A 24680-nucleotide genomic window follows, 5' to 3' on the forward strand; every position below is an offset into this window, starting at 1 on the left:
TTATATAGAAATAAGGACATTTTTATTATATAAATTTTTTTTAAAATAGTTTAATTAAAAGAAGATATTTTTTATATTAGAAATATTTTTAGTATATAACAACATGTTTATATTATTAAAATTAACAAGTCGGATATAAATTATTTTTAAAATTGCAATTTAATGAAATATAAATTTTTTTATAATATTTTTAATGAAATAAGGATAAGGATATTTTTAATTAATAATATAAAGAAATAAGGATATTTATAATTAATAATATATTTCGAAAATAGTATTATTAAAAGAGTTTATATTCAATTAGTTTTTATATTTGTTACTGGACTTAGGTCATTTATTTAACACATAAATTTATAAAATTTTTTTTCAACAAAATAAAATATTGCACTTTTTAAACTGTGTTAAATATTTAGTTATAACTAGTTATAAATTTACGTGTTAAATAAACGATCTAAGCCCAGCAACAAATATAAAAACTAATTGAATATTGGTCGTAATAACAATTTATTAACTATTAAAAGAGTATATTTTTTATATTAAAATTTTTTTTATATATAATAATATGATTAAACATGTAGAGTTTTACTCTAATTACGTATACGTTAACGAAATCCTGTGTGAGCCGTTGTGTGTTTTTCTAATATCGATCCTGCTGCAGTACAGAACAGTACAGAAATATTTTTGTTTTAAAATAGATGTTATCTATCATCTCGGCGAAATCACGACTTTGTCACTGTGTACGTATCATACACATGCATTTCATTTCATGACTTAAATATGCCTAAAGTACTTGATGTAGCGCGAAAGTTAGTGGAAATTAAAGAAATCTAAGAAATTCACTACAGTTGGTCATAATTTTATTCACAATGCCTGCTTCTATTTGACATTTGTGCAAAAAGTAGCTTTACACAGCTTTGAATAACAAATTCAAACAAACAAAATAAAACAAAGAAGATAGACAATGAAAAAGAACAAGAAAATATGGCTACTAACCGTAGTCTGATCGTTTACAGGTATTTTTGTTCGGATGTTTGCTCGTTTGCTCGCTTACTCCCAACGAAACAACACGAAACAAAGCTAGCTTCAATTTCGAGCTCTTGACGGAAAACTGCTTTTGTGTTGTACTCAAGAGTCGACGGGTGTAGTCGCTCAGTTATGTTGGAAACGATCGGGAGTAGAGCTTATGCGGTAAAGGTTGTTGATGTGCTTTGGTAGTTCATTACAAAGTTTCTCGAGTGCGTCGTCGTTCTAGCTAAAAACGTATGTTAACTTAAAACGTATTGGCCGCGCCTATAAAAGACAATATAGAATATTCTTTTTATTAAAAAATGTATAAAAATTTAGTTTTAATAAGAAATTAAATTAATTTTTAAACTTATTAATTTTAAAATAGTCTCAATATTAAGTAGTAATAAAATAAAAATCACAAAATAAAATAATGGGATTAAAACTATATTGCATTAAGTGTAAATATGTTAATATTTTCTTTTCAACGTTAAGCTTGCATTTGTGCTTGTGTTGGTACCAAAATAAGCCAAGTATTACCAAACTGACTAATAAGTTCAACCACAATAACAGCAACAACAACAACAACAATTATAAGCCAAATGAAAGCATAAAAAAGACAAAACAAATTTTAGTCGTTACTCTTCAAACTTTTTAAAAGAAAAAAAACCAAAAAAAAACCAAAAAAAAAACAACAACAACAACAAAATGCATGCGTTTCGAGATTAAATTAATTAAATCAAGCTTAATTTTATTAGAACTAGCGGAATTTAATCATTTAATTGCAAATAATAATAAATTTGATCATGAATATGGGTTTGCTTGTGTGTGTGTGTGTGTGTATGTGAATTATGAGTAATTAATTAATTAATTAATTAATTAATAAAAGAACGAACCGTGCTAGAAATGAATGCACATTTTTCTCTTAAGATTAATATTTATTTGTATGTGTAAATATGTATGAGTTATGCATTTTATGGCCAATAACCTTCAAACGCAATGAATGTAACTGCAATTGAAAATCACTAAATTAAGCACGACATATCGTACGTCTTCTACAGGTTTCGTTGCGTATAACCACTAAATCTTAGATCCAAATCGGGGTGCATTTAGTGTTTATCTTCAAGCGTAAATTGTAAATAATTAAACATTTGCCATTCTCCTCACAAAAATTCAGAAATAATGGATAGAAATTATATTTGTGATCGTTAGATTAAGCACTTAACGTTTACCCCACTCGGCTATTGCCATCATCTTGACAATAAGCTATCACCTCAAAAGATCTTATCTTTTGTGCAAAAATATACTCAATATCAATGTGAACTATTTTAAGATTAACAATAAAAATTTTATATCCTAGAACAAGAAATCTATTACCAATAGAAAAGGATATAATAGTACGAAAATTTCTTTTTAACAAGTAAATTTTTGGAGAACCATACAGCTTTTTCGGATAAAGCGAAATATTCGTCATCAATCAATTGTACGTACAGATAATTTAACCAACGGATTTTTTCGTCAGACTTGGCGAGGTTGTTTTTGACCTCGTCGTCTAGCCCTGCCATCCAGCTCGATCATTGGGTTGATATCGCTAGTCAGCAGTACCGTGTGCCTTCATATGACTGATCACCTGGTGCTTCTATCAAAGATGCGGATGTCTTCTATTATGTTTTCTAGCCAGAGCACTTCTTTCCACGTATGGTACATAACAAGATCAAGCCAGCGAAATCACTTAACAATGTCAATGTCGCGGCATAATAGCATAGTTCATCGTGCCATCTAATTCGATAGTCGTTACCAACGCATTAGGTACCATAGATCTTCCGAAGATTTTTTTTCTCGAATGCTCCTAACACTTACTCATCACTATTGGTAATTGTCCAAGCATCTATTCCATACAGCAGGGCAGGAAAGATAAGAGATTTGTAGAGAGTAATTTTGGTTTGTCGAGTGACGGGTTTCATTTCTCAATTGCCTACTTAGTCTGAAGTACCATCTGTTTGCAACAAAGATGTTATAATGCATACATACTTAAAATTCTTTTTTCTATGTATAAAAACATAACATAATTCGTTGATAAAACGAAATAGTTATCTACATGTTGTTATAAAATAATTGCAAATTATATTTTTGTAAGTTTATCATTGATTAGCAACATAACTATTCCTGTTAAATTTATATCAACAAAATAGTATATTCATTTAGTAATGAGAACATTTTTTATCACTTTGGTAAATGATGTTAACAATCTTCTTGTACAAAAGTTTCCATCAAATATTTTCGAATCAAATATTTAAATTTGATTACATTACCAACAACTAAACCAAACGATGAAAACTTATGACACAGTCTGGAATGATTGTAAACTTATCAGTCCACAACTAAAATGCTTAAAGTTCAGTTAAGGTCTACATATTTTTGCACTACAAAGTACTTTATACGAATCGGAGTCTAAATCCCTCTCAAAAAAAGGTGCTATCACTACAAAGTACCGTACTGGAACTCGATTACAAATACTATTTGAACTGAACTGAATATAAAGTCTTTATTTATTTGATAATATCAAAGTATAAATTTATTTAACTCTCTTTGCACGTCTATCCAGAGTGGAAATACGTCATAGTTTAAAATGTACAGAACCGTCAACCTGTCTCCGATCACATATTTCACTGAATAATTATTATCGTGAAATAGGCAGCTTAAGTTCCATAAATACCGTATGGAAAAGGTTTACTAAGTGTTTTTCGATATTAGTAATGCAAAAAAGAAGATATCGAAGATCATGTTACTGATAAATTCAGGCTCGATTGTGATTTTAAGTAATTTTTATTTTATTTTTTTTAAATATTTTTTAATGTGTTATACATATTATCTTATCATTATTATTTCTTCTTTGGTACGTAATGATTGCAAACAATTTTGTGGTCGATTTAGATTTGGATGTAACTAGCCTATAAACTGATTTGAATTAATCAAATAACATTTTACAGAAAATCCCTTAGTGAATCCAAAAAGATCAAATAGACAAGCAGATAAATTTGTTGACTTTATCATGTAGCATCTAGAAAAATAATTATAGGAAATGAGCTTTAATTTATAAATATATGGATTCTTCAATATATTATAATAGAAAATGATGTATATAATGTATAATGTATATTAGTAAAAGAACATAGCCTAAAATGTTAGTTTTTTGCACAGCTCGTATAAAAAAAAATGTTCATGATTTATCAACAATCTGGCAACATACACAGTACAATTTGTTTTCTTATGTTTTGTGTTGGAAAAATGAGGACAAGTGTTTTCAAACGGTAGTTTTCCATAAGTCGATGACTTCAGAAAAGCATGAAAAGTGCACTTACGATTACACACCTCGCTGCCGTTCACAGTTAAAATGCAGCTAAGATAGGGTTTCAAAATGAATATGCGAATGTTTTTCACAAAATCTATTTCTATAAAATTAGTTTAATTTTTTAAATATTATTGATATAAGCATTAACATATTATTTTAAAATATTATATCTAGCACATCTTTTCATTTTTATGCAAAAAACTAAGTGAAAAAAAAACATGTCCTTCTTGTCTATTATTATACTATCTACTATTATTATTATTATATAGGAGACAAAGATATAAAGCGATAGTACTTTTAATAAAAAAAACTGAAGACAACAACTTTTAAATAGACAAACAATGACATGTATAGGAACAACATATACACAAATAGGTAGATAGATATATATCGCTGAATTAATAAATCATCTTTTAAAAGACTAAACATTAATGATTGGTAACATATCCGACATATTTTTTTGTTGTGTTACAAAGTTTTTAATAAACTTAATATTCTTTAATTAGAACTGAATTTAAAAATAAAGATTTATAAGTTCCGTTTTCGTTTTAAATTTATTTCAGTTTAATTTAATTTTCATTTAAATAAAGAAGCAATAAAAGTTATAAATATAAATATAGACAAAATGGTCTTATTTCTTATGACAGTCGTCTTAACTTTGCTAAAAAGAAGACTAATGAATTAAAAAAAAAACGATTGATAAAAATGAGTCCAAAAATGTGGTCTAGAGATTTAGTTTTCTTGTCGCAAAAACTGCACATAGGTTTTGATGCAATGTTGTTCAAATGTCAAATGTAAGTCTACAGCATGTAATCAATAGTCCGGCCAATGTTTCTAATCTGTTCTTGAACAAAGTAAACCAGAATTGAATTCTTTCTCTATTATCCTTGCCCAATAGCAATTTAAATTATCATAAATCACTTAAACTCGCAGTAATTTTTGGATCATTTTTTCCCATAGTCACTCGCTTATACTGCAATATTGTTCAGGCACTATAACTTGTATGGAGACCACTTTACTGGTGATCTTGTTAATTTATTTATTCCATACTAATTTGAAGTAAACTTTGTTGCAGCTTAGTGCTCAAATGATAACTTAACTTTCCAACTGTAAGAGTATGTTCCATATCTGCTGTACTGATTAAATTACTTTCGGTTGTGTGTATTTCTGCTGGGAAAATGCTTAGTTACGGGTTTTATGTATTTGATTCTTGACTCAAATACTCCCGTTCCAGTGCTATTTTCGATGTTATATCTATTACTATGTCATATGATTATAGCAAAATTGATTTATTCGGCCATATTTTATTTTATTATTATAAAAACAAAAATCAATATCATAAATTAATTATATTAAGAATAAAAAATAATAAAATTAATTGATCTTACTCATAAGTATAATGTTAGTGACTCAGGCAAATATATAATAAAATTAATTAAAAATATAATAATTAGCATGTCTCCAAAAATAATTCTCTAAAAGAATCTATGCATTTATTCAAACTTATCGAATATTCTTAATAGCTTAATATAGCTTAAAAGCAGCTAGCAGATTCTAGAAAGCAGATAGCTTCAATGCAGAAACTATACTTTCTTAATTTAAATATTGATCTCTAGCGGATTGGCGCGCGTTCTCTTCTTTCCAGCAAATCAGCTGATTAAGTGCATAAATAATTTAACTTAAAGTTGTCGTCAGAGTCATTGATGTCCGCTTACAAAGAAGCTTACTCTGAGTCACCACTATGGGCTTTCATTTGTTCTTATTGTTTTTTTTTTTTGTTTTTGTTTTGTGCTCTTCAATTTTTGTAATGGCTATAAACTATAAATGGAGGAAATATCTCTCAGCGCTTTTAACCTTTTTTTTTTCTCTGCATGCAAGTAATACGTATATGTGAGTGTGTGTGTGTCTGTGTGTGTGCGTACAAGTTTGTCATAAATGCTTTTACACAGCAGAACAATTACTTTTTTCATAATACACAGTTTTGTTGTATTTGCTTTTAATATTTTAGTTTGGTAAGTTTTGTTAGTACAACTTGTTGTTGTCGTTGTCGTTCTTGCTGTTACTGTTTTGTTTGCTGTACTGTTGCCGTTGCCGTTGCTGCTGTTGTTGTTGTTCTCTTCATTCTTATTGTTATTATTGTTGTTGTTGTTTTTGTTGTTGTTTTTGTTATGTGGTTAAACTTTGAGTTTTCTGTTTTCCGTTAGTTGATTGTAACGGGTCTTTGCGTATGGTTGCATTTTGAAAAATCAAAAAATTCCAGTTTTTTGAAAAGAAAGAAAATCACGAAGAAAACATAGACGAAACGAAAATAATTTGAAAAAATTTTGGTAAAATTACAGATTTGTGTATGTAAACAGTGTATGCATGCCTACCGCGTAACGTGTGTGCATTTACATATGTAGACATCAATATATGCACTTATGTATGTAATATATTTATAATAAAAAAAAAAATATAAATATAAATATAAATAAATATATACGTATAAAAAAATAATAATAACTGCAGTACGTTTAACATGCATGATGATGATGAAGGAAACTCTGTTTTCGTGAAAAAATGTGCTTTAACTATTCAACATTCTTTTGTCAGACAATTAAACAATTATTATTCGAACAAACTCGAACTGAAAGAGTGAAAAAAACCGCTTGCACAGACACACACACTCGTATGTGATGAATAATGAAAATCAAATAAAAACGGAAATTCAAATTCTATCCAAAGGACCAAAGGACTTCATTAACATTGAGTTTACGATTGGAAATTATATGAAAATGGATACTGTTTCCAATGTCGCTTTGACGCAATCGACAAAATCGACGAAATCAACGAAAGGAAAAAATAAACATAGAAAATTTAGAAGTTTAACACAACGAAAATGTATAGTTTTAGTTTTTTTATATGCCAATCTGTTTGCATTGGCAAGCGAAATCCTTGCGAACGAACAGAATAGGGACACCAATGAAATCGAGTTCACAAATTTAGATGGCGCCACACAACTGCTGCAAGCGCCAGTGTTAGACGAAACTACGTCATCGACGCCTTCGCTTATGTCATACACAGAACTGAAAGGTGGTGAAATCATCACTAACAGGATACTCCGCTACAGCGAAAGTCCTTACACTGTACGTGAAAATATTATAGTGAATCGTGGTGCTTCGCTCACCATTGAACCGGGCGTTTCCATTGAATTTGCGCCAACAGTCGGTATAACCGTTAATGGAATTTTACACGCTGTGGTAAGTGCAAATAATTTTATTTCAAAAGAATATGCAAAGAATACCTATGCATTATTTATTTTATGTATGTACACAAAAAATAGTTATACATATATATTGAACTCTTACTCATTCAAAATTGCCTAAGTAGAACCCTCAACCGAACAATTACGCACCTGTTACATACAATACGCTTATCGGACTTGACAAGCGATAAGCTGAGCAGGGCTGATAAATATATTCTTATCAGAACATTCATCCAAAAACTTATATTTACATTTATCAATACACTGGCATGCGAATATGAATGTAAATATTTTGCCATATAGAAAGCGACAGGTGCCAGTGTTTTTTCCCCTTCGCACACACATGTATGTGCTATGAACATCTTATATTAAATTTGTCGAGTAGTTCGTAACGCACTGAAATAAACATCGGAAACCTTAAAAAAATATACATATTCTCAATTAGTCAGACAACACGAATCTATTACTTTATTTTCCCGATAATTGCAATGCAGACGGCTCTTTCAGTTTTAGTCAATGGAATCCATAGAGAGTGTGCATATTCTTGAAAAGCACTATAAGATATAGTAAATTCGAGCAGTTATCTATGCTATGATGTCCTCGACAGTATTTTGACATTTTGAAAGTTATTCGATATGCGAACTGTCTTCGAATCAGTTAAGATGGGCAAGTAATGCAAAAGATCAATCATGGTCGCAGTGTTCCACTCCCCAAAAGTCAATATACCGGTAAATTTCTATTCTATTGCAACAGTTGACATTTTGGAAGTCATTCGAAATGCGGACTGTCTTCGAATCAGTTAAGTTCCGAAAGTACGAGAAAGATCAATCATGGTCGCAGTACCTTAAAGCAAAATAGTCTCAGTTTTTAAGATTGAAGTATAAAATTTTGCATACTAGTTTTTTAGAAGTAGGTCCTACAAAATATTCTTGAATATTAAAATAAATCAATAAATAAAAAAAATTTCTACATTTATCTGTGTTAGGATATCCACAACAGCTTATATTTGATTCGAAAAGCGAAGTGTCTATTGTACAGTTAGGGTCGGTAAGTAACACAAATATCAACGAATGTCAGTACCCCATTAATTTTCTTTTCTATTTCATCTATGTACCTAAACGCAAAATATACTCAGTTTTTGAGATTATTTAATGAAATTCTTCAGAAATAACTTTAATCCTACAGAATGTATATATTCTTATATAGTAGAAAATTTTGGCCTTCATTAAAAATGCGGAGTATCTTCTGTTCAAATAAGCTCGGTAACATAAAATAAATTTAATTCTTTTAAATTTAATTCTATCAGATCAGTTTATCAGTTTATTAGATTACTTAATTTATATGTACATATTTCAATGGGATAATTAATGAATTCTTAAAATAATACCCAACTTTATAAATTATTTTTAGAAATTTTTAGAAATACATTTTATTAGCACCAATATTGTGACTATAATTATAGTCATTTATTCGAACATAGTTCAACAAGACAAATGCGTCAATTTAACTACTTTAATTCAACGTAAACAACTCTCCCAGTTTTTGAAATCAATGAATGAAATTTTACATATAGACATTTTATATATTCGTCTATCTCCATATTAATTTCAATTGAAATCAGTCCCTCACTTTGAGATAAACGAAAATTTGCTTACACCTGTCCAAAATATTGTCTCAGTTTTCTGAATTGATCAGTTTAGTATTCCATACAAATTTATTGAGAACATATCATGAACATAACATCGAGGAGCTTGGTTAGTATATATATATATGTATATTTGATCTATATCTGGTGCACAATAGAGCAAGCTGATCGTAGTACATAAAGACTTTAGCCTAACCCATATACCATTACCATTGCCATTAATCTATGTCTGCCTTTCTGTGTTGAATCCAGATGAACATACTCTCAGTATTTTAAATTATTGCATTAAAATTATCTTTTAAACTTTTTGAGAACAAACCTTAAATCAAAACTTAAAGTTTCTTGAATGCGAATATATATATATTATTGATCAAACCGTCAAATTCGACACTTTATTTATCTATTTGTTTCAAGACAAACTTTTTCTCAGTTCAGGTCCTTCCTCAAACCAGATTAATCTACACCTCTCTCACTTCTTATCACTGAGTAACGAATATTTATAGTGTTGTTGCTTTTCAATGCATAAAAACTGTTACTCCCACCTTAAAGGTTAGTGGTTTTGACACCCGTATTGAGGCTGTCAACCCTTTACCTCCATCCATTGTTATTGCCTATTATCTATAACTTACAGATCAAATTTTTTGGTCTTTACCATTTTTTTTTGGTCTTTACCATTAAATTAACTGATTAATTGGTAGTTGATTATCGTGATTGTAACAACCAATTCTAACAGCTACTCAGTAATTTAGAAAAAGGAAAGAAAGGAAAAGGAAAAAAAGAGGAAAAAAGGAGAAAGAAAAAGAAAACAATAAAAAGGAAAAAAGACAATTTAAAAATGTGTACAGAATTAAGTTTCTTTCTAGATTCCACAGCGTGGGTAACCCACGCTAGGTGAAATTCCTATCACCTTATTTTGATATAAATACTGGTATACCTTTATTTTGGTAATATGTGATCACTATTTTCTTAAATAAGGTATTTTGCAAATGTTTTGCCCATTTGCTTGATCTAAGTTATAAATGCAATGGCATCTAAAACCACTATAGTCTTAAAAGCTTCTTTTAATGTCACAGATATGTTCACTATCATCAAACATTTTCTCAGAACTAGTCTGTTGAAATATTTCCGCAACATAAGTTCTCCAAACATAAAAGTAGAACCATATGCGACTTTATATATTCCATATATTCCACTTCATTCAGAACGATGTCTCTGTAAGCAACTGTCTCTATTCAATGCATGATACATACATACATATATATAGCCATGTTTTGTCAACAACATATTAAGAGGCTATTAATAACGAATCTCTATTCTTCGCTATTTCTCGATAAATGTCTTCATTCATTGAATGCTTTCTTAGTTTTTCTATATGTGTTTTCCTCAAAGTTATTTTCAGTAAGTCGCGCGTCTACTGCATCAGAAGTCATGTCTCTAAGTAATTTTCGGTCTATCGCGTCTTCTGTTCTATTAGGAGTTATGCCAGTTATGTCTCCAAGTAATTTTCGGCCTGTTGTGCGTTTTGCTGCGTCAGGAGTTATGCTAGTTGTGTCTCTAAGTAATTTTCGGTCTGTCGCATCTTCCGCTCCGTCGGAGGTTATGCCAGTTATGTCTTCAAGTAAGTTTTTCTCTGTCACGTCTTCTGTTGCATCAGGAGTTATGAGTATGCCAGTCAATTAATTGTCTCCAATTAATTTTCAGTCTGTCGCGTCTTCTACATCAGGAGTTGTGCCAGTAATGCTATATATAATAGTGGAGAAGATATTTTTAAGTTACGCTCATCATTTTAATGTGTATGAAATCTCTGTACTTCATGTTCTTTGTTCTTTAATGAGCTATAATTAATTGAAGCCAGCTGTTATTTAGTAAGAGCTATCCTGATATTTAAGAATATATGTTTCTAGTAAAGAATATTAATTATATTTTGCTAGGATTTAGTCTTTAAATCCACTTTTCATTTTCCGAAAGTTTCATCAATTCTGAAAATTTTTCGATGAATTGTCACCAGAAAATTTTTTCAAAATATTTCACAGCTTATAAGTTGAGGAGAATTCATTAAATAACATGTCTTCGTAAATTTTTTTCTAAAATGTATTTCTATTGCTTCTTTCTTGAAAAAATCCCTTTACTGTTGCTAGCAGATGATTATACATTCGATGAGTTTTTAACTGATTACAAGTCGATTTAACCGATTGCCATTAAATCGATTATTATTTAGTCCATATATTATTTAAACTAAATCTGTTGTTTTATCAAAACAATCTTTAGTTATATATATTGTATTATATTTTAGGGTCTAAAAGGGGATATAATATTCCAGAAAAAAAATCTCATGATTATGTAATTTGCGACCTTGCACTACAAAAGGATTTTTAATCAGCTGAGGAGGTTGAAGAGATTTGATTTCTATAATTTATCGTATTTTTATCTTTGCTAACTGGAAAAATGTCAAATTCAAGACAAAACTCGGTTTGCCTCAAGACGTTTCTTAAAATTTTTACAAATTTTATTCTTGTTTTTCATTCAGCTGAATTAATTCATTGAAAGCATAGAACAGAAGAGATGCTAATAGATTGGTTGACGTCGGTTAATGGGTCATTATAGGTTAATTAGATTTACTCAGCGAACTTCAGATAACATTTGAGAAAACTAATTTATTCCACATAAGACAAGGGCATTAAGCAAATACACTCATTCGTGGGCACTGCGTACTTAAATTGCACTAGCACCATTCGTTGTTGTGACAAGCGAATGTGCGCGATGTTCCGTCTCAGAAGCAATACATTACCATACACAAGCTATCGCTACATTATTAATGACAAAAAACCATAACAATTATCCATTTCCGGGTCAAATGGCTATTTATTGGTAAATACGATATCTTCTTCATTTTACACAATTAGCTGCATTCTTTCTCCGTAGATTTTCTGTAAAATGGAAGGTGAGGAACAGATTATCTTACTGACCCAACTAAATAAGTGCACACATTCCTTAATTAAAATTGACCACTTTTAGATAAGATAAAATAAATCGAAATAAAGTTCAACTTTTGATAATGACTTTTTTAATATTTGGTTTTATTTTATAGGGAACGCCAACGTTACGCATCACATTAAAATCACAGACTCATCTTAACAGTAATCATTTAAACTTGGCTAATGTTGAAGAAAAAGGATTGCGATTAGTCGATGGACCAACACCGTTAGAAGGACGCTTACAAGTATATCACAAGGGATCCTGGCGAGCAGTCTGCACAAACTCTAAACAGTAAGAAGATAAATAATTCAATAACGTATCTTCACAGTTTTCTGTTGTAATGAGAACATTAACCATATTGTTAATTCTCCGTAACGTAAATCTTTTTATATAGATATTAACTATATAAAAGACTTCATTTACTTAACGTTGTCAAACAGCTTATCTGGAGCAGGCGATGCATCTAACTTTATCTAATTTTTCTTTTGGCTGCACGCACTGCTCTAAACTTACAATATTCTATTTTAGTGAAAAAAAGAGAAACAATAACTGGGTACTAATCATGCAATTATTCCCGATACCGTCAGATACTTCCGTCCATTTTCACATACTTTGTTCTTTACTGCAATAAATAATTTTCATATTTTAATTTACATTTTAGTTGGTCACCTGCGGATTATGCTGTTGCCTGCAATCAAATGGGTTTTAAAGGAGGCAGGTTTTGGAATTGGGTGGAACGAAATGCCGGCTATGAACCAAGACTTCTCTACGAACAACCAAAGTGCACAGGCGATGAGAAATCTTTGCTGAATTGTGCTTGGCAAACAAGGCAGTTGGGCTCGGGGGTTTGTGATTACCACAGTGATATTGGTATTCAGTGTATTCCAGTATTTAAAGATCAACTTGGTTATTGGCGTGGTATATATTTCGATAATGCACCATCTGACAAAGTCTTAGGAAAAGATAATACTGTTTATACGTCTAAGTCCAAATCAACCTTAATGTATGTTGATATAATACAAGCAGGTGTTGGAAATGGTTATACGGCAAAATCAGCATTAGAGTCTATTGGTCAGCCACCAAATCTTGAACATGTGGTTGTTAGTTATTCTGCATACACAGGTATAAATGCTACTAAACCTTCTGGCGGATTTTCATTTCAAAACGTCACTGTTAGACAAAGCAGTGGTATTGGCATATTTGCAAACTCTAGTCAAGGCTCCGTTCACTTGATTGGTTGTAACATTATTGAAAATGCTGCTGATGGTATTAAATATGTTGGACACGATTTAAGAGTTAGTGAACGTACTGACAGAGCTTCGATTTACGATTTCTGCACACTGCCCACAACATCTGGTCAAACTTACCCCATCTCGTTGTCATTTAATCAAAAATACTATGCAGGATCGTCGAAAGAGTGTGATAAATATTTTTTCACAAGACCTGGCTATTTATTAACTGTACATTTTGAAGACTTTGTACTACAAACCAACGAAACTCTAACAGTTCAAATATATGACGGTGCTTCAACTAACGACCGACTGCTCTTTGAATGGAAAGCGCGGAATTATACAAGACCGCAAAGTGTTACGAGTACTAAAGAGAAGCTTTTTATTCGTTTAGTAGCGGAAATGCGTCAAGAAATTAAAGGATTTTTACGTCTTACTTCTGACTATACCAGCGCCTTTGATCTCAGGGTTGCTCATTCAACAGTAGCCGATAATGGTGGCCGCGGTATTGCAATAGATAATATACGCTCCAAAATACACGTACACCAAAGTTCCGTATCCGGAAATGGTCATATATCAGGCGTGCATATAACGAGTGGTGCTGGAGATGTAAATATTACTCAAAGCAGTATAAGCTTCAATAAGGGAGATGGTGTCAATATTACTTATTATGGTGGTAACCGAAACATTTCCAGAAGTTCAATTAGTTCAAATAAGGGTCATGGTGTGGCTGTATGGCTTAATCATACAACTGACCTGAATCGTGTCGAATATGTGCCATTTAATCAAACCACATCAATAGAGTACTCGAATATTAATTTAAACTCCGAACATGGCGTTCTTCATGGCAACTACTGCAGTCCCATGCTGGTCAATATCACAGCAAATAATTTTAATAGCAGTTTCAATGATGATATTAATATAATGTCTTGTTGGAAACATAGTCAAGGTCTTCTGCATTTACAAATTGGACACAACTCTTTCGAAAACAGTCAACAGAACTCAATTTTTATGAGTCCGGCACTAAACGTACATGCAAAAGTCGAATTCAATCAATTTCGTTCCGGCATGTATGGTTCTATTTATATTCGAAACAATTTCATATTCGAGGAGTTCAACTTTATGCCTGTTCAAATTCTAATTCAAAGTAATTATTTCATGCGAAACAAAGGTGTTTATGTGGTCTCACTAGGCCTTTCACCTTTTAGTCGTCGTGAAATTCAATCTCTACTATTTACAAGAAATTTTGTGAAGGAAAATCGAATCACTGAACCTTTTGGACCTTTAATTGGCGGTAGTGAAGGTTCTGATGGCGCTGGACGATTAAATCCGAGATCTAAGGTGGCTGCAGTTATAGTAGTTGCTTCTGGAAATGTGGACATTTTCAGGAATATACTCCATAATTTGGACTCCGCCTATGAGATTGGTTCCCATATAAGCGATCAAAGCAAAATAATAAATGCTACATATAATTGGCTGGGGCACACTAATGAAAACAAAATATATAGCCGTTTATTTCATCGCAATGATAGATATAATTTAGCTAAAATAGAGTATATTCCTTATTTGCTGCACAGTTCCAATCCCGGCTCAACAACTATAATAACGACTTCAACAATGGTTCCTCGATTTTTCCACGAAGACTTCGGTTCAATTGGCGGTGAAGTTGATGGTCAAGAAATAATACCAGCTGGAACATACACTGTAACTAAAGACATAAATATCCGTCCCGGAGGTAAGCTCATTCTACAACCTGGAGTCACATTACAATTTCACCCCAGCGTCGGTATGATGGTAGCTGGAAAACTTGAAGCTCGCGGACGTCATCCTGACGACATACTTTTTACTTTGAAGCGGGAAACAATTATACCTAATGATAATTTGACGTCATCCAAGGAAATTGATCAATATAATGATAGTGAGAACTTGAATATGGATGTTATAGACATAGAAACGGAATCTATTATACCGAAAGAAAATGAAGAAGAAACAACACAAGTCCCAGTTAGAATTTTAGGTGGTGCTGGTCCATATGAAGGACGTTTGCAAATTTACTTGAATGGAAAGTGGGGAACAGTGTGTGATTATGGTTGGACTGTCTTAAATGCTGCTTTAGTATGTCATCAGTTGGGCTATACTCTTAATCCTCAGGATTGGCGATTGCTAAGAGCAGATATGCCAAATGTTGGTACAACGGAAGACGTTATAGTTACCAATGTTCGCTGTACCGTACATGATCACGACATTACCAAGTGTAGATCCGAGCAAGTGTTCCGTGGTGAGTTCGAAAACTCATGTACGCATGAAAACGATGTTGGCATACGTTGCTATGAAGGAGCGTGGGCGGGACTACGTTTTAGTATGTTAGCTGAACGCGCTGACTTGCAGTACATAACAATTGAGAAGGCTGGGCTCTTTGATTACACCACTAACTCATTCAAACCTGCAGTACAGATGGATTTTGCCAGACATAATATGGAGAACGTACGAGTTATAAATAATCTTAACGATGGTTTGGGTGTACTGTATGCAGATATTTATGGTGGAAAGTCAATTAATAATATTAAAAACTCCGAATTTACTGGCAATAGAGGAAGCGGGATTAGTTTAAAACAACTTGACTTCCGAATTCAACGAGCTACCATTAAGAATAATGGAGGCAGTGGAATACTACACGATCCCGTCATATCTGCAGTAGACCAGAATGAGTTGGGCGGTTGGTTCAAAATGGCACGTGACTTTAACACATTTGAATCAAATTATGATCCATACATTTTATCACACATCGAAGGCAACATCGAATTGGGAGCATGGGAATCAAAATACATTAGAACAGATGAATTGTTAGGCACAAGGACAAATAAGAAGACAACAATCCGCTGTCCAGCCGGTTATGTTTTGGGCATTCAGCTTTTGAACCCTATATCAGCCCTATCAACCGAGCGCATTTCCATACTTGATTCACAAACTGAAAACACCCGCAATCAGGTTTGGGAGCTACACCGCGATCTAACTGTGTTTCCAACAGTCAGTAGCAGTTACGGTATTGTGATCTACTATGAGAGTGGCGAGAATGCACTTGGAGGCGCTGTTTTAATGATAACTACTGTCATGGCACCCATACAAAATATACCTAATAAAGTTGTGCTAGGTCCTGTGCCTTCATTGAACGTACGTTTCACAAAAATTTTGTCAAATCAACGCGGTATATCTGCATACTACTATAACCGTTACATAGGGGACAATAACGAATACTATTTGAGGAAGGCGAACGAATCGATTAAAATTGTCGACAGCGAGATAAGCTACAACACAAAAGAAGCTGTGCTGATCAAGTCACCATTCTGGGACATAATTTCTAGTAACTTATCCGAAATTACTATACACATCAATAGCTCGATCTTAACACAAAATGGTTATGGTATAAGGCAGCTGTCGAAAGATCTACGTTCTTCGAATAATCTCTTCCACTACGTCATGCAAGACACAACTATTGAGAACAACATGAATGGCGGTTTCGACGTAGCGTTGCCTTATGTTTGGCAATACAATGAGAACTTTACTCATAGCATATATCTTGGAAACTGCACGTGGCAACAAAACCGAAACTTCCTTACCCGAGTGACAGGGCACTATGCTATCTTCAACATTACTTCGAACACATTCGTTAAGAACAATTGTCTACGATCACTTATTGCAACGGATGGCATGGAAAAGCGTATAAAGTTTAATTATAACCGCATTGAGGATAACCGTGCTAAAATTGTAATGGAATTTAAAGCTGATAGCTTAAGTGAAATACTTGGTGATGTTCCAGCTACTATAGAGTACAATACGATCAAAGGTAACCGTATTATGTCAATGAACAATAACTTTAAAATGCTACCAATACGTTCCAGAATGTCAAAAGAATGTACTCAGTGCAGATTGCCATTAGCTGTAATACATTTAGATGGTATACAGACAGTTCAATTATATAGGAATTTACTGGCCGACAATCAGATGACCTACAACCTAATAGCCGGTGTGAGGTCTGCACGTTTAAACAACTTCGTAGTAGCAACGGAAAATTGGTGGGGATCATCTGATATCAAAATGATAGAATCAAAAATTTTTGACTTCGATAATTGGAATGATCATGCAGATGTTATATTCCAACCGTTTCTGATTGAGGACTCTTTTGACGCAAGTGTCTCACTAATATCAGAGAAAATGGACAATAGAAACTTAGATGAGTTTATTGGAGGTCGTATTATTAATGATCTTGTACTACGGAAACGGCCTAAACCATATCACATATTATCTGATATTACTGTTCTGCCTGGTATTATATTAACTATACAACATGGGGTTCAATTGGAGTTTGATCCCAATGTTGGCATACTCGTTCTAGGAACATTGACAGCAATTGGCTATAAGGAGTCTCAAATTGTAATGAAACCATTCAAAAATATTACACATGAATCTTACACTATGTCAGGAATGAACCGAAGAGCTATTGAAGATATGGGTCAAATGCAGCAATACGATTCAATAAGATTGTGTACTGATATACTTAATTGTACTGGTGTATTGGAACCAACATCGTCCATAAATGAAGGCTTCTTGGAGTATTTTAATCATACGACATTGCAATGGGTTCCTATATGTGATAGTCGGTTTACGGAAAGAAATGCCGAAGTTGTTTGTCGTGAATTAGGCTTTGATCCGCTAAATGTTTATTATGGCCATGATAGGCGCATCGAATTTCATACCAATTCATTGACACGTGTTTGGAGTTGGGTGCAACCTTTGGAATGCAGAGGTGATGAGAACCGAATGGAAGATTGTGCTGAACGTCTGAATGGCCAACTATATGGACATCGACATGAGTGTCATTGGGATGATGTGTTTGTATTTGTCAGTTGCAACAAAATTCCCGACGAACAATTGCCATTCTGGGGAGGAATTAGATTCGCTAATTCTGATTTCGAAGAAAGCCAAAATGATCATCGGTTACACGATTCTCACACCCATAGCATTGTACAAAATAAAGAAAGCCGACTAGAGCACGTTCGTATAGAAAATGCGGGCATATTGCATAATCAAAAATCTGGTGCTATACAGTCAGTATTTAAGAACCCCGTTATATCATTCGTAACAATCGTTAACTCAGCGTATCATGGAGTGAACATAGTAGCCCCCACAAAAACGATTAATCTTAATTTCTTAAATATTAGCAACGCATATGGAACTGGTATAAATATGCTATCACTGACAGGCGAAGGTCGAGAAAGCACAGAGTCGAGCTTCGCTCCACTTAAAGAATTGGACATACCATACAAACTCTTTTCAATGATAGATATATGCGATCCGCAGAAAGCACATATTGTGGAGGATCGGGTGCTTCTTTATTACAAATATGACAACAAACCAATTAATTGTGTGAAATTATTCACTGCTGTCTACAGAGCGAAACCAATAGGCTTCCGTTTGCTACAATCAAATCTATTTAATCATTCGAAACTATATGGACGCACAGATTCAATTCGCTTATTTGACGGAGACATATATAACGTTACTTCCCGATTCCTGGGTAAAATCGAATCGGATAGTAGCAATCAACGTTCATTCTTCAAAACATCTGGGCCCACTTTAAGCGTACAACTGATGGCAAGTGGTGCACCTGAGTATCATGGCTTTTTGGCTGAAATCGTAACAATTCCTATATCAACAATTGGTCAAGGCAAGCATTTTGCATTATTGTGACATTATCAATTATATTTTTTTAACAATTTTATTCAATTTCAGTTAGAGGTACCCAACACAATATCACATATTCACATATATCTGGAACAGTTAAAGGCGCAGTCAGCTATGCCTCAGCAGGTGAAATAACACCCACATTGACTTTAACATCGAACGTATTAAGAAATAATTGCAAAAAGCTATATGGGAACTTCTCCACCTGTGAATCTGCGCTTAACTTCGACGTACAAAACATGCATTCATTGTACTTTAAGGTAAGTTAAAAATAGCACTCATACCATATATCTATATTTAGAGATTTAATAAAAATTGAACGAGTTCATAAAGTTCTTGCACTGAAGTTCTTCAACAAAAATTATTATAAGGATGCACTTATTTTGAACTACTTTTTAGAAATACTTTTCTGGTCTCGCAAATACATCACAAGAGTTATCAGATCAAATACAGACCAAATAATAGTATATACACTCAAACTCGACTCGACTATATTAACTTGATATAGATAACAAAAAAACTACTATCTTGACTTTAACAAAAACTTCAAAAATGCCTTGATATAAAGTCCAGAGTATCATGTCACTTCTGCTCCATTTGGACATCATTGTATCGCCAAATGCGACGATTCTCTTATAAGAATATATTTATATACACCAACATAACTTCTTCAATATAAAATTAAAACTATGCACACTATTTAAATAAGAGATCTGCAATCATTTTGTCATTACCTTTATCACTGATCCACTCACACTTTTTTTTATTAATTGTAGAATAACTTATTGGTTGGTAATCAAGGAGGATTGCGGATACGTGCTGACTCCAGTGGCTTAGCTACTTCTCTGTGCGGGGTCTTAGAACACAATCTCTTTCTAAAGAATTACAATAGACCTGCGCTCTATGTCGAAGGACGTCAGTCATCGCCATATCAAGAAATCCATCTCTTCCGTAATTATTTCGCACAAAACAGAGCTGGTTATGAGGATGTCATACGACTACGACAAGTTGTTTCCAACTTCAGTTATAATTATGTACACAGTAATATTGGTTCCAGAATTGTTGAAATTTCCGGTTTTGAAAAAGTTAGACTACCAATATACCAAACTACTTCGCATAATGGATTCTATGGGTAATTCTACTAAATTAGTGTATATCCTCTAATTATGAAAAATAAAAAACATTTTCTTTTCAGAAATGTTGCTACTGATTTTAGAGGAAGGTCAACCATTGTAGCTGGGACTGCAGGCCAACAATATATAGATAATATTTTCGAAAATCCTGAAAACGACTACGAAATGATTACAGTAAATAACACAATGTAGGTATTTAGTTCTTCCATGCATACCGCACTATAAATTTCTTACCCTTGTAATTCTCTTAAATTTTCTCTTAATTAATATTTACGATTTGTCTTGATCTAATTACTAATTAACTAAATTTTTTTTTATTTTCTTCAAATGTAATTTGCATGCCACAAAATAGTTTGAGCTTGGATAATAGAAACAGGTGAGTCGAATATTTATTGACCTATCTAAAAATTTATATCGATAATGTAAATAATGTTTCCTTTTATAGCACCATTGAGTTACGGCATTCAAAAATAGATGCCAGATATAATTATTGGGGTTACAACAACACAATCTCAGTGAAGTCCAGAATACGCGATAAGTTCGGTAATGATAGAATTTTTTTTTCCATAAATGTATGTTTCTATTTATAAACAATTATTTCTCGTACTGCAGATGATCCTATTCTATTGGAGGTGCAGGCAGTTCCCTTCCAAATGAACAACCAAACAATATTGGATGGAAAGTGTCCGCCTGGCTGGTCACTCGTACAAGACACTTGCTTTATATATATTGCTGCACCGATGACTTTTAGGGAAGCTAAAGAATTCTGTAGGTCTGAGAACTCATCAATGCCTTTCATACGTACAGACAGTGCTACACTCTGGACATATTTAAAAGGACAAATGCAGCATCTTAAGTACGAAAGTTATCAGAAGTTTATTTATACTCAAAATTCTAATTTTTTACTTTGTTTTAATTTAAAAAAATGAATAGTTATCCAGAGAAGGTGTGGGTTCAGGATTTTAACCACATTGACAGATGTACAAGTTTTGTTTTTGGAGAAATAGAGGTGGAGGACTGTAATAGACAAATGGGTTTAATATGCGAAATAGACCCGAAGGTATAGAATTTTTTGCTTTTAGGCTTGTACTGATTTAAATATACATATCTGATGTGATCCATAAGCTTGAATTGACAATAAATAACTAAATGCACTATACTCTCATATAACGTATAAATAAAACTTACATATACCGAAAATGTAAAAATTTTATATTTAGAGACATGTCTAAACTTGCATAAGTTAGTCCACCGAACGTTGTATGTGAGTGTCCTGCATTTATTTATGTAATCTTGCGCCTGTGGTATAAATAATGAAAAACAAAAATATGTTTAAAACTAATATTATAGGTTGTGATCGACCCATTATCCTGGCGAGCGGATGTCTTCGCTATCAGCATTATATCTGCCTTTATTCTAGCTATTATTTTGCTTATAATGGTCGCGTTTTGCTGGTACGCGAAATCAAAACACAGACATGTCCAGCGATTGCAGCGCCGAAACAGTATACGACAAAGTCTACGTAGCTTGAACAGCATTGATCCCCAAGGCTCTCTACGGCGTAGAAATTTTGTATGATTTTTTTATTTTATTTTATTATATTTGTTTTCTTTTTAATTTGATTATTTTTATTTTGCTTACCAACATATTTAGAGCACATCCGCTTCCACTGGTACATTAACCAAGAACATAGCTCAAGACTACAAAAAAATGCTGGGAAATGGCTCAATTGATTCAATGGACAAAAGTGTTTTGAGCTCAGAAGCCAGTTTTGATCCATTTGATAACCAACATTCAGAAAAACAAAATGAATATCATAAACCTCAGAAGTACAATGAATATGTCAACCATAATGTGTTAAAATCTGATGGACAAACAAGCGAACCCTATAAAATTGCCACTATAGGTTCACCAGTCAAAGCAATGTCTACAAGGGGTAAAGTTATTGCCGCAGGCTTTTCTTATGATCAGCAAAGACCGGATATATATGAACTTTCATATCGTAATGAGGGTTTCCGAGACAATTCTACTTTCTCTGGTACAAGGAATAACTCTATTAGCGCAAGCATGACTGAGGAAGCGCCCATAATTCATCATATTGATGATACAGAAGATGCAATTTCTGACTACTATGGCAACGCCAGCACTCTTCCCCTGCGTGGAGAAGCAAATGAAAGTTCATCATTTCTCTCAGAACTGAAACAAAGTCTTCCCGATTTTAGATCAAAACCAAAAGCACTACCTTCTACACATTATACTCAGGCTGCAAGTAGCAACCAACCATCAAATTCCAACTCATTATTCGCATATCATAATGATACTCCTTCTAACACGTTGCCCTACGATCAAAAAATCGACAACTTTAACTTTTCACCGCTTTCCAAAACAAACGATGATGATCTATTTCGTAACAACATATCGCCACCCACTGATATAAGGCGACCGGACTCTTACTACACAGCTGTAAGAAGCAGTAAAGCACAACCACAGTTGCATGCTCATAAATCTGCCCTCACGAAAATCGATTCACCACCCAAACGCCCTAAAACTGTTTACCAAACTGCCAATGAGGGGCCAAGCACAAGCTCGTACCACCGTTCTAAATCAGAAGCACTTCTGGAGACTGATTTTGATGAACCCTCAAAATTGACACCACTACAAGAAGCGAGCCGCAGCTATAGCCAACCTCTAGAGACGGCAATGTAAATTCGTTTTATACCCCCCTCGTTATAAGTTCATTCCATTACCACGTAAGGCACAGGCGACTTTCTCAACAAATAAAATGGATTTTTTCTAAAGCAGATAATATACATATATATGAGATTTAACCCTTCAGGAACAAAAGCAGCTCGGCTGATAAATTTACCAAATGCAATTAACCCTTATTTGATGTTGAACTTTGGGCTGAAATTAAATTAAATTTAAAATTTTTTAAGTGATTTATTTTATATTTTTTTATTAATTTAAAATCTTTAGTTTTAGTTTTTTATAAGTTATGAAGATACTTTTTGTAAATGTGCTCCGTGTTCAAATTACTAATGTTTATACGTTTCAATTTTTACTTTATATATTGCCACTGCATACAACGATGTGCTCTATTCTACGCTTTTCTGTACATTAGGATATGTAATCCTCATGAGCCTGAAAACCATTTCTGAACGACTGGAATGCATGCAATACTAGTTAAGCTAGAGTTTAAGAAGAAACTGATCACTGCGAGCTAGAAGCGCAGTATTTTTTTTATATTTAAATAATTATACATAATTTATATGCACTCTTACCAAATAAGTATTTAAGCCAATTTACTATTTAGAATACCGTCCAAACTAAAATGTCTGTTTGTTGATAGATAATTAAAATTTAAAATTTGTTGAAACAATTTTTATGACGTGCTCAATAAATGTTTTTAAAAATAAATTAACGTTTTACTTTATTTATAAACTTCCTTTTTTTGGTACTCCAAATAAGTTATAAGACTACATTAGTATACCGATTGTTACACCATACTCGTAAACAAATAAAATACTATTCTACCTTCCATGATAGCACCCATCTATTTTCATGTCTGAATGCACACACCCATTGCTGGGTTTCTCCTCCTTGATTCAGCTTAGCTTCAATAGACATCCCACACCCTTCTTCCCTAACAATCCCTTCTCCTTTCACAAATCATTTATGCAACCATATCCTAACACATATATTAGAATTTGTAATTTCTTTTATATTATCTGCCATATAGATCTCTACTGGTTATTACACTAACAGACCGTTTTGTGCAGGGTTTGCCTTTATTACTTCATTAGAGCCGGCAGTGGGCATTATTTGATAAGACTCACTCAGAACATGAGCACGAGTACAGCGCTTAGTGGTACCACATCTCTTCTAGTTTTAAACATCTAGCTATCACTAAGTAAACAGACGTCAAGACGTGACATTTAATCAATTATGAGTTTAACCAATTATCATTATTTTTATAATTATTGCTATGGGAAGAAACGTTAGCTACGCTAACCCGAACAAATAAAGACTATTGATAAATCTAATTATACAATTATATAATTAATTATCTAATTAATTGAAAATTCCAGACAATACACATTTTTCCTAAAACCGTGTGAAAGCATATAGACTAATTACTAGGCAATAGCAGGTTACGAATAGATAAGATAAGCTAATGTTTTACTATATATTTCATGGCATCTAGCTTCCGATTTCTGGAAAATGAAAGTTAAGAGGAGTATAAAAGTCTAATATATTATAATACACATAAGTTATATAAGTTAGATTAGTTATATATATTATTATACTATATATAAGCTGTTAACATTTTTGTTTTTAGTTTTTGGCTTCCCAC

At 32.8% G+C, this 24680-nt stretch overlaps 1 protein-coding gene across 2 annotated transcripts; it reads left to right on the top strand.

The window, feature by feature from the left end:
* Positions 1-1094: 1094 nt before the first annotated feature.
* LOC119661847 (protein bark beetle) lies at positions 1095-23265 on the top strand. 2 transcript variants are annotated; one of them, XM_038071351.1, is made up of 13 exons: positions 1095-1260; positions 6562-7596; positions 12335-12513; positions 12884-19176; positions 19242-19453; positions 19970-20325; positions 20389-20514; positions 20679-20702; positions 20772-20869; positions 20939-21182; positions 21260-21386; positions 21677-21898; positions 21980-23265. In XM_038071351.1, the coding sequence occupies exons 2-13, from the start codon at positions 7033-7035 to the stop codon at positions 23030-23032; spliced, it is 9498 nt and encodes a 3165-aa protein (XP_037927279.1). In that variant the 5' UTR covers positions 1095-1260; positions 6562-7032; the 3' UTR covers positions 23033-23265. The 2 variants fall into 2 exon arrangements, with proteins under 2 accessions (XP_037927279.1, XP_037927280.1); XM_038071352.1 differs by having other exon boundaries at positions 6697-7596.
* The last annotated feature ends 1415 nt before the right edge of the window (positions 23266-24680 follow it).

The sequence above is a fragment of the Teleopsis dalmanni genome, chromosome X (genome assembly GCF_002237135.1).
Source record: "Teleopsis dalmanni isolate 2A chromosome X, ASM223713v2, whole genome shotgun sequence".
Taxonomy (NCBI): Eukaryota; Metazoa; Arthropoda; class Insecta; order Diptera; family Diopsidae; genus Teleopsis; species Teleopsis dalmanni.

Excerpts from the sequence above, each read along its gene's own strand:
- LOC119661847 (XM_038071351.1), top strand. The coding sequence starts at position 7,033 with ATGAATAATGAAAATCAAATAAAAACGGAAATTCAAATTCTATCCAAA. Across the intron at positions 19,454-19,969 it reads TGCATTCATTGTACTTTAAG|AATAACTTATTGGTTGGTAA; the intron begins GTAAGTTAAAAA and ends TATTAATTGTAG. Across the intron at positions 21,183-21,259 it reads GGACAAATGCAGCATCTTAA|TTATCCAGAGAAGGTGTGGG; the intron begins GTACGAAAGTTA and ends AAAAATGAATAG.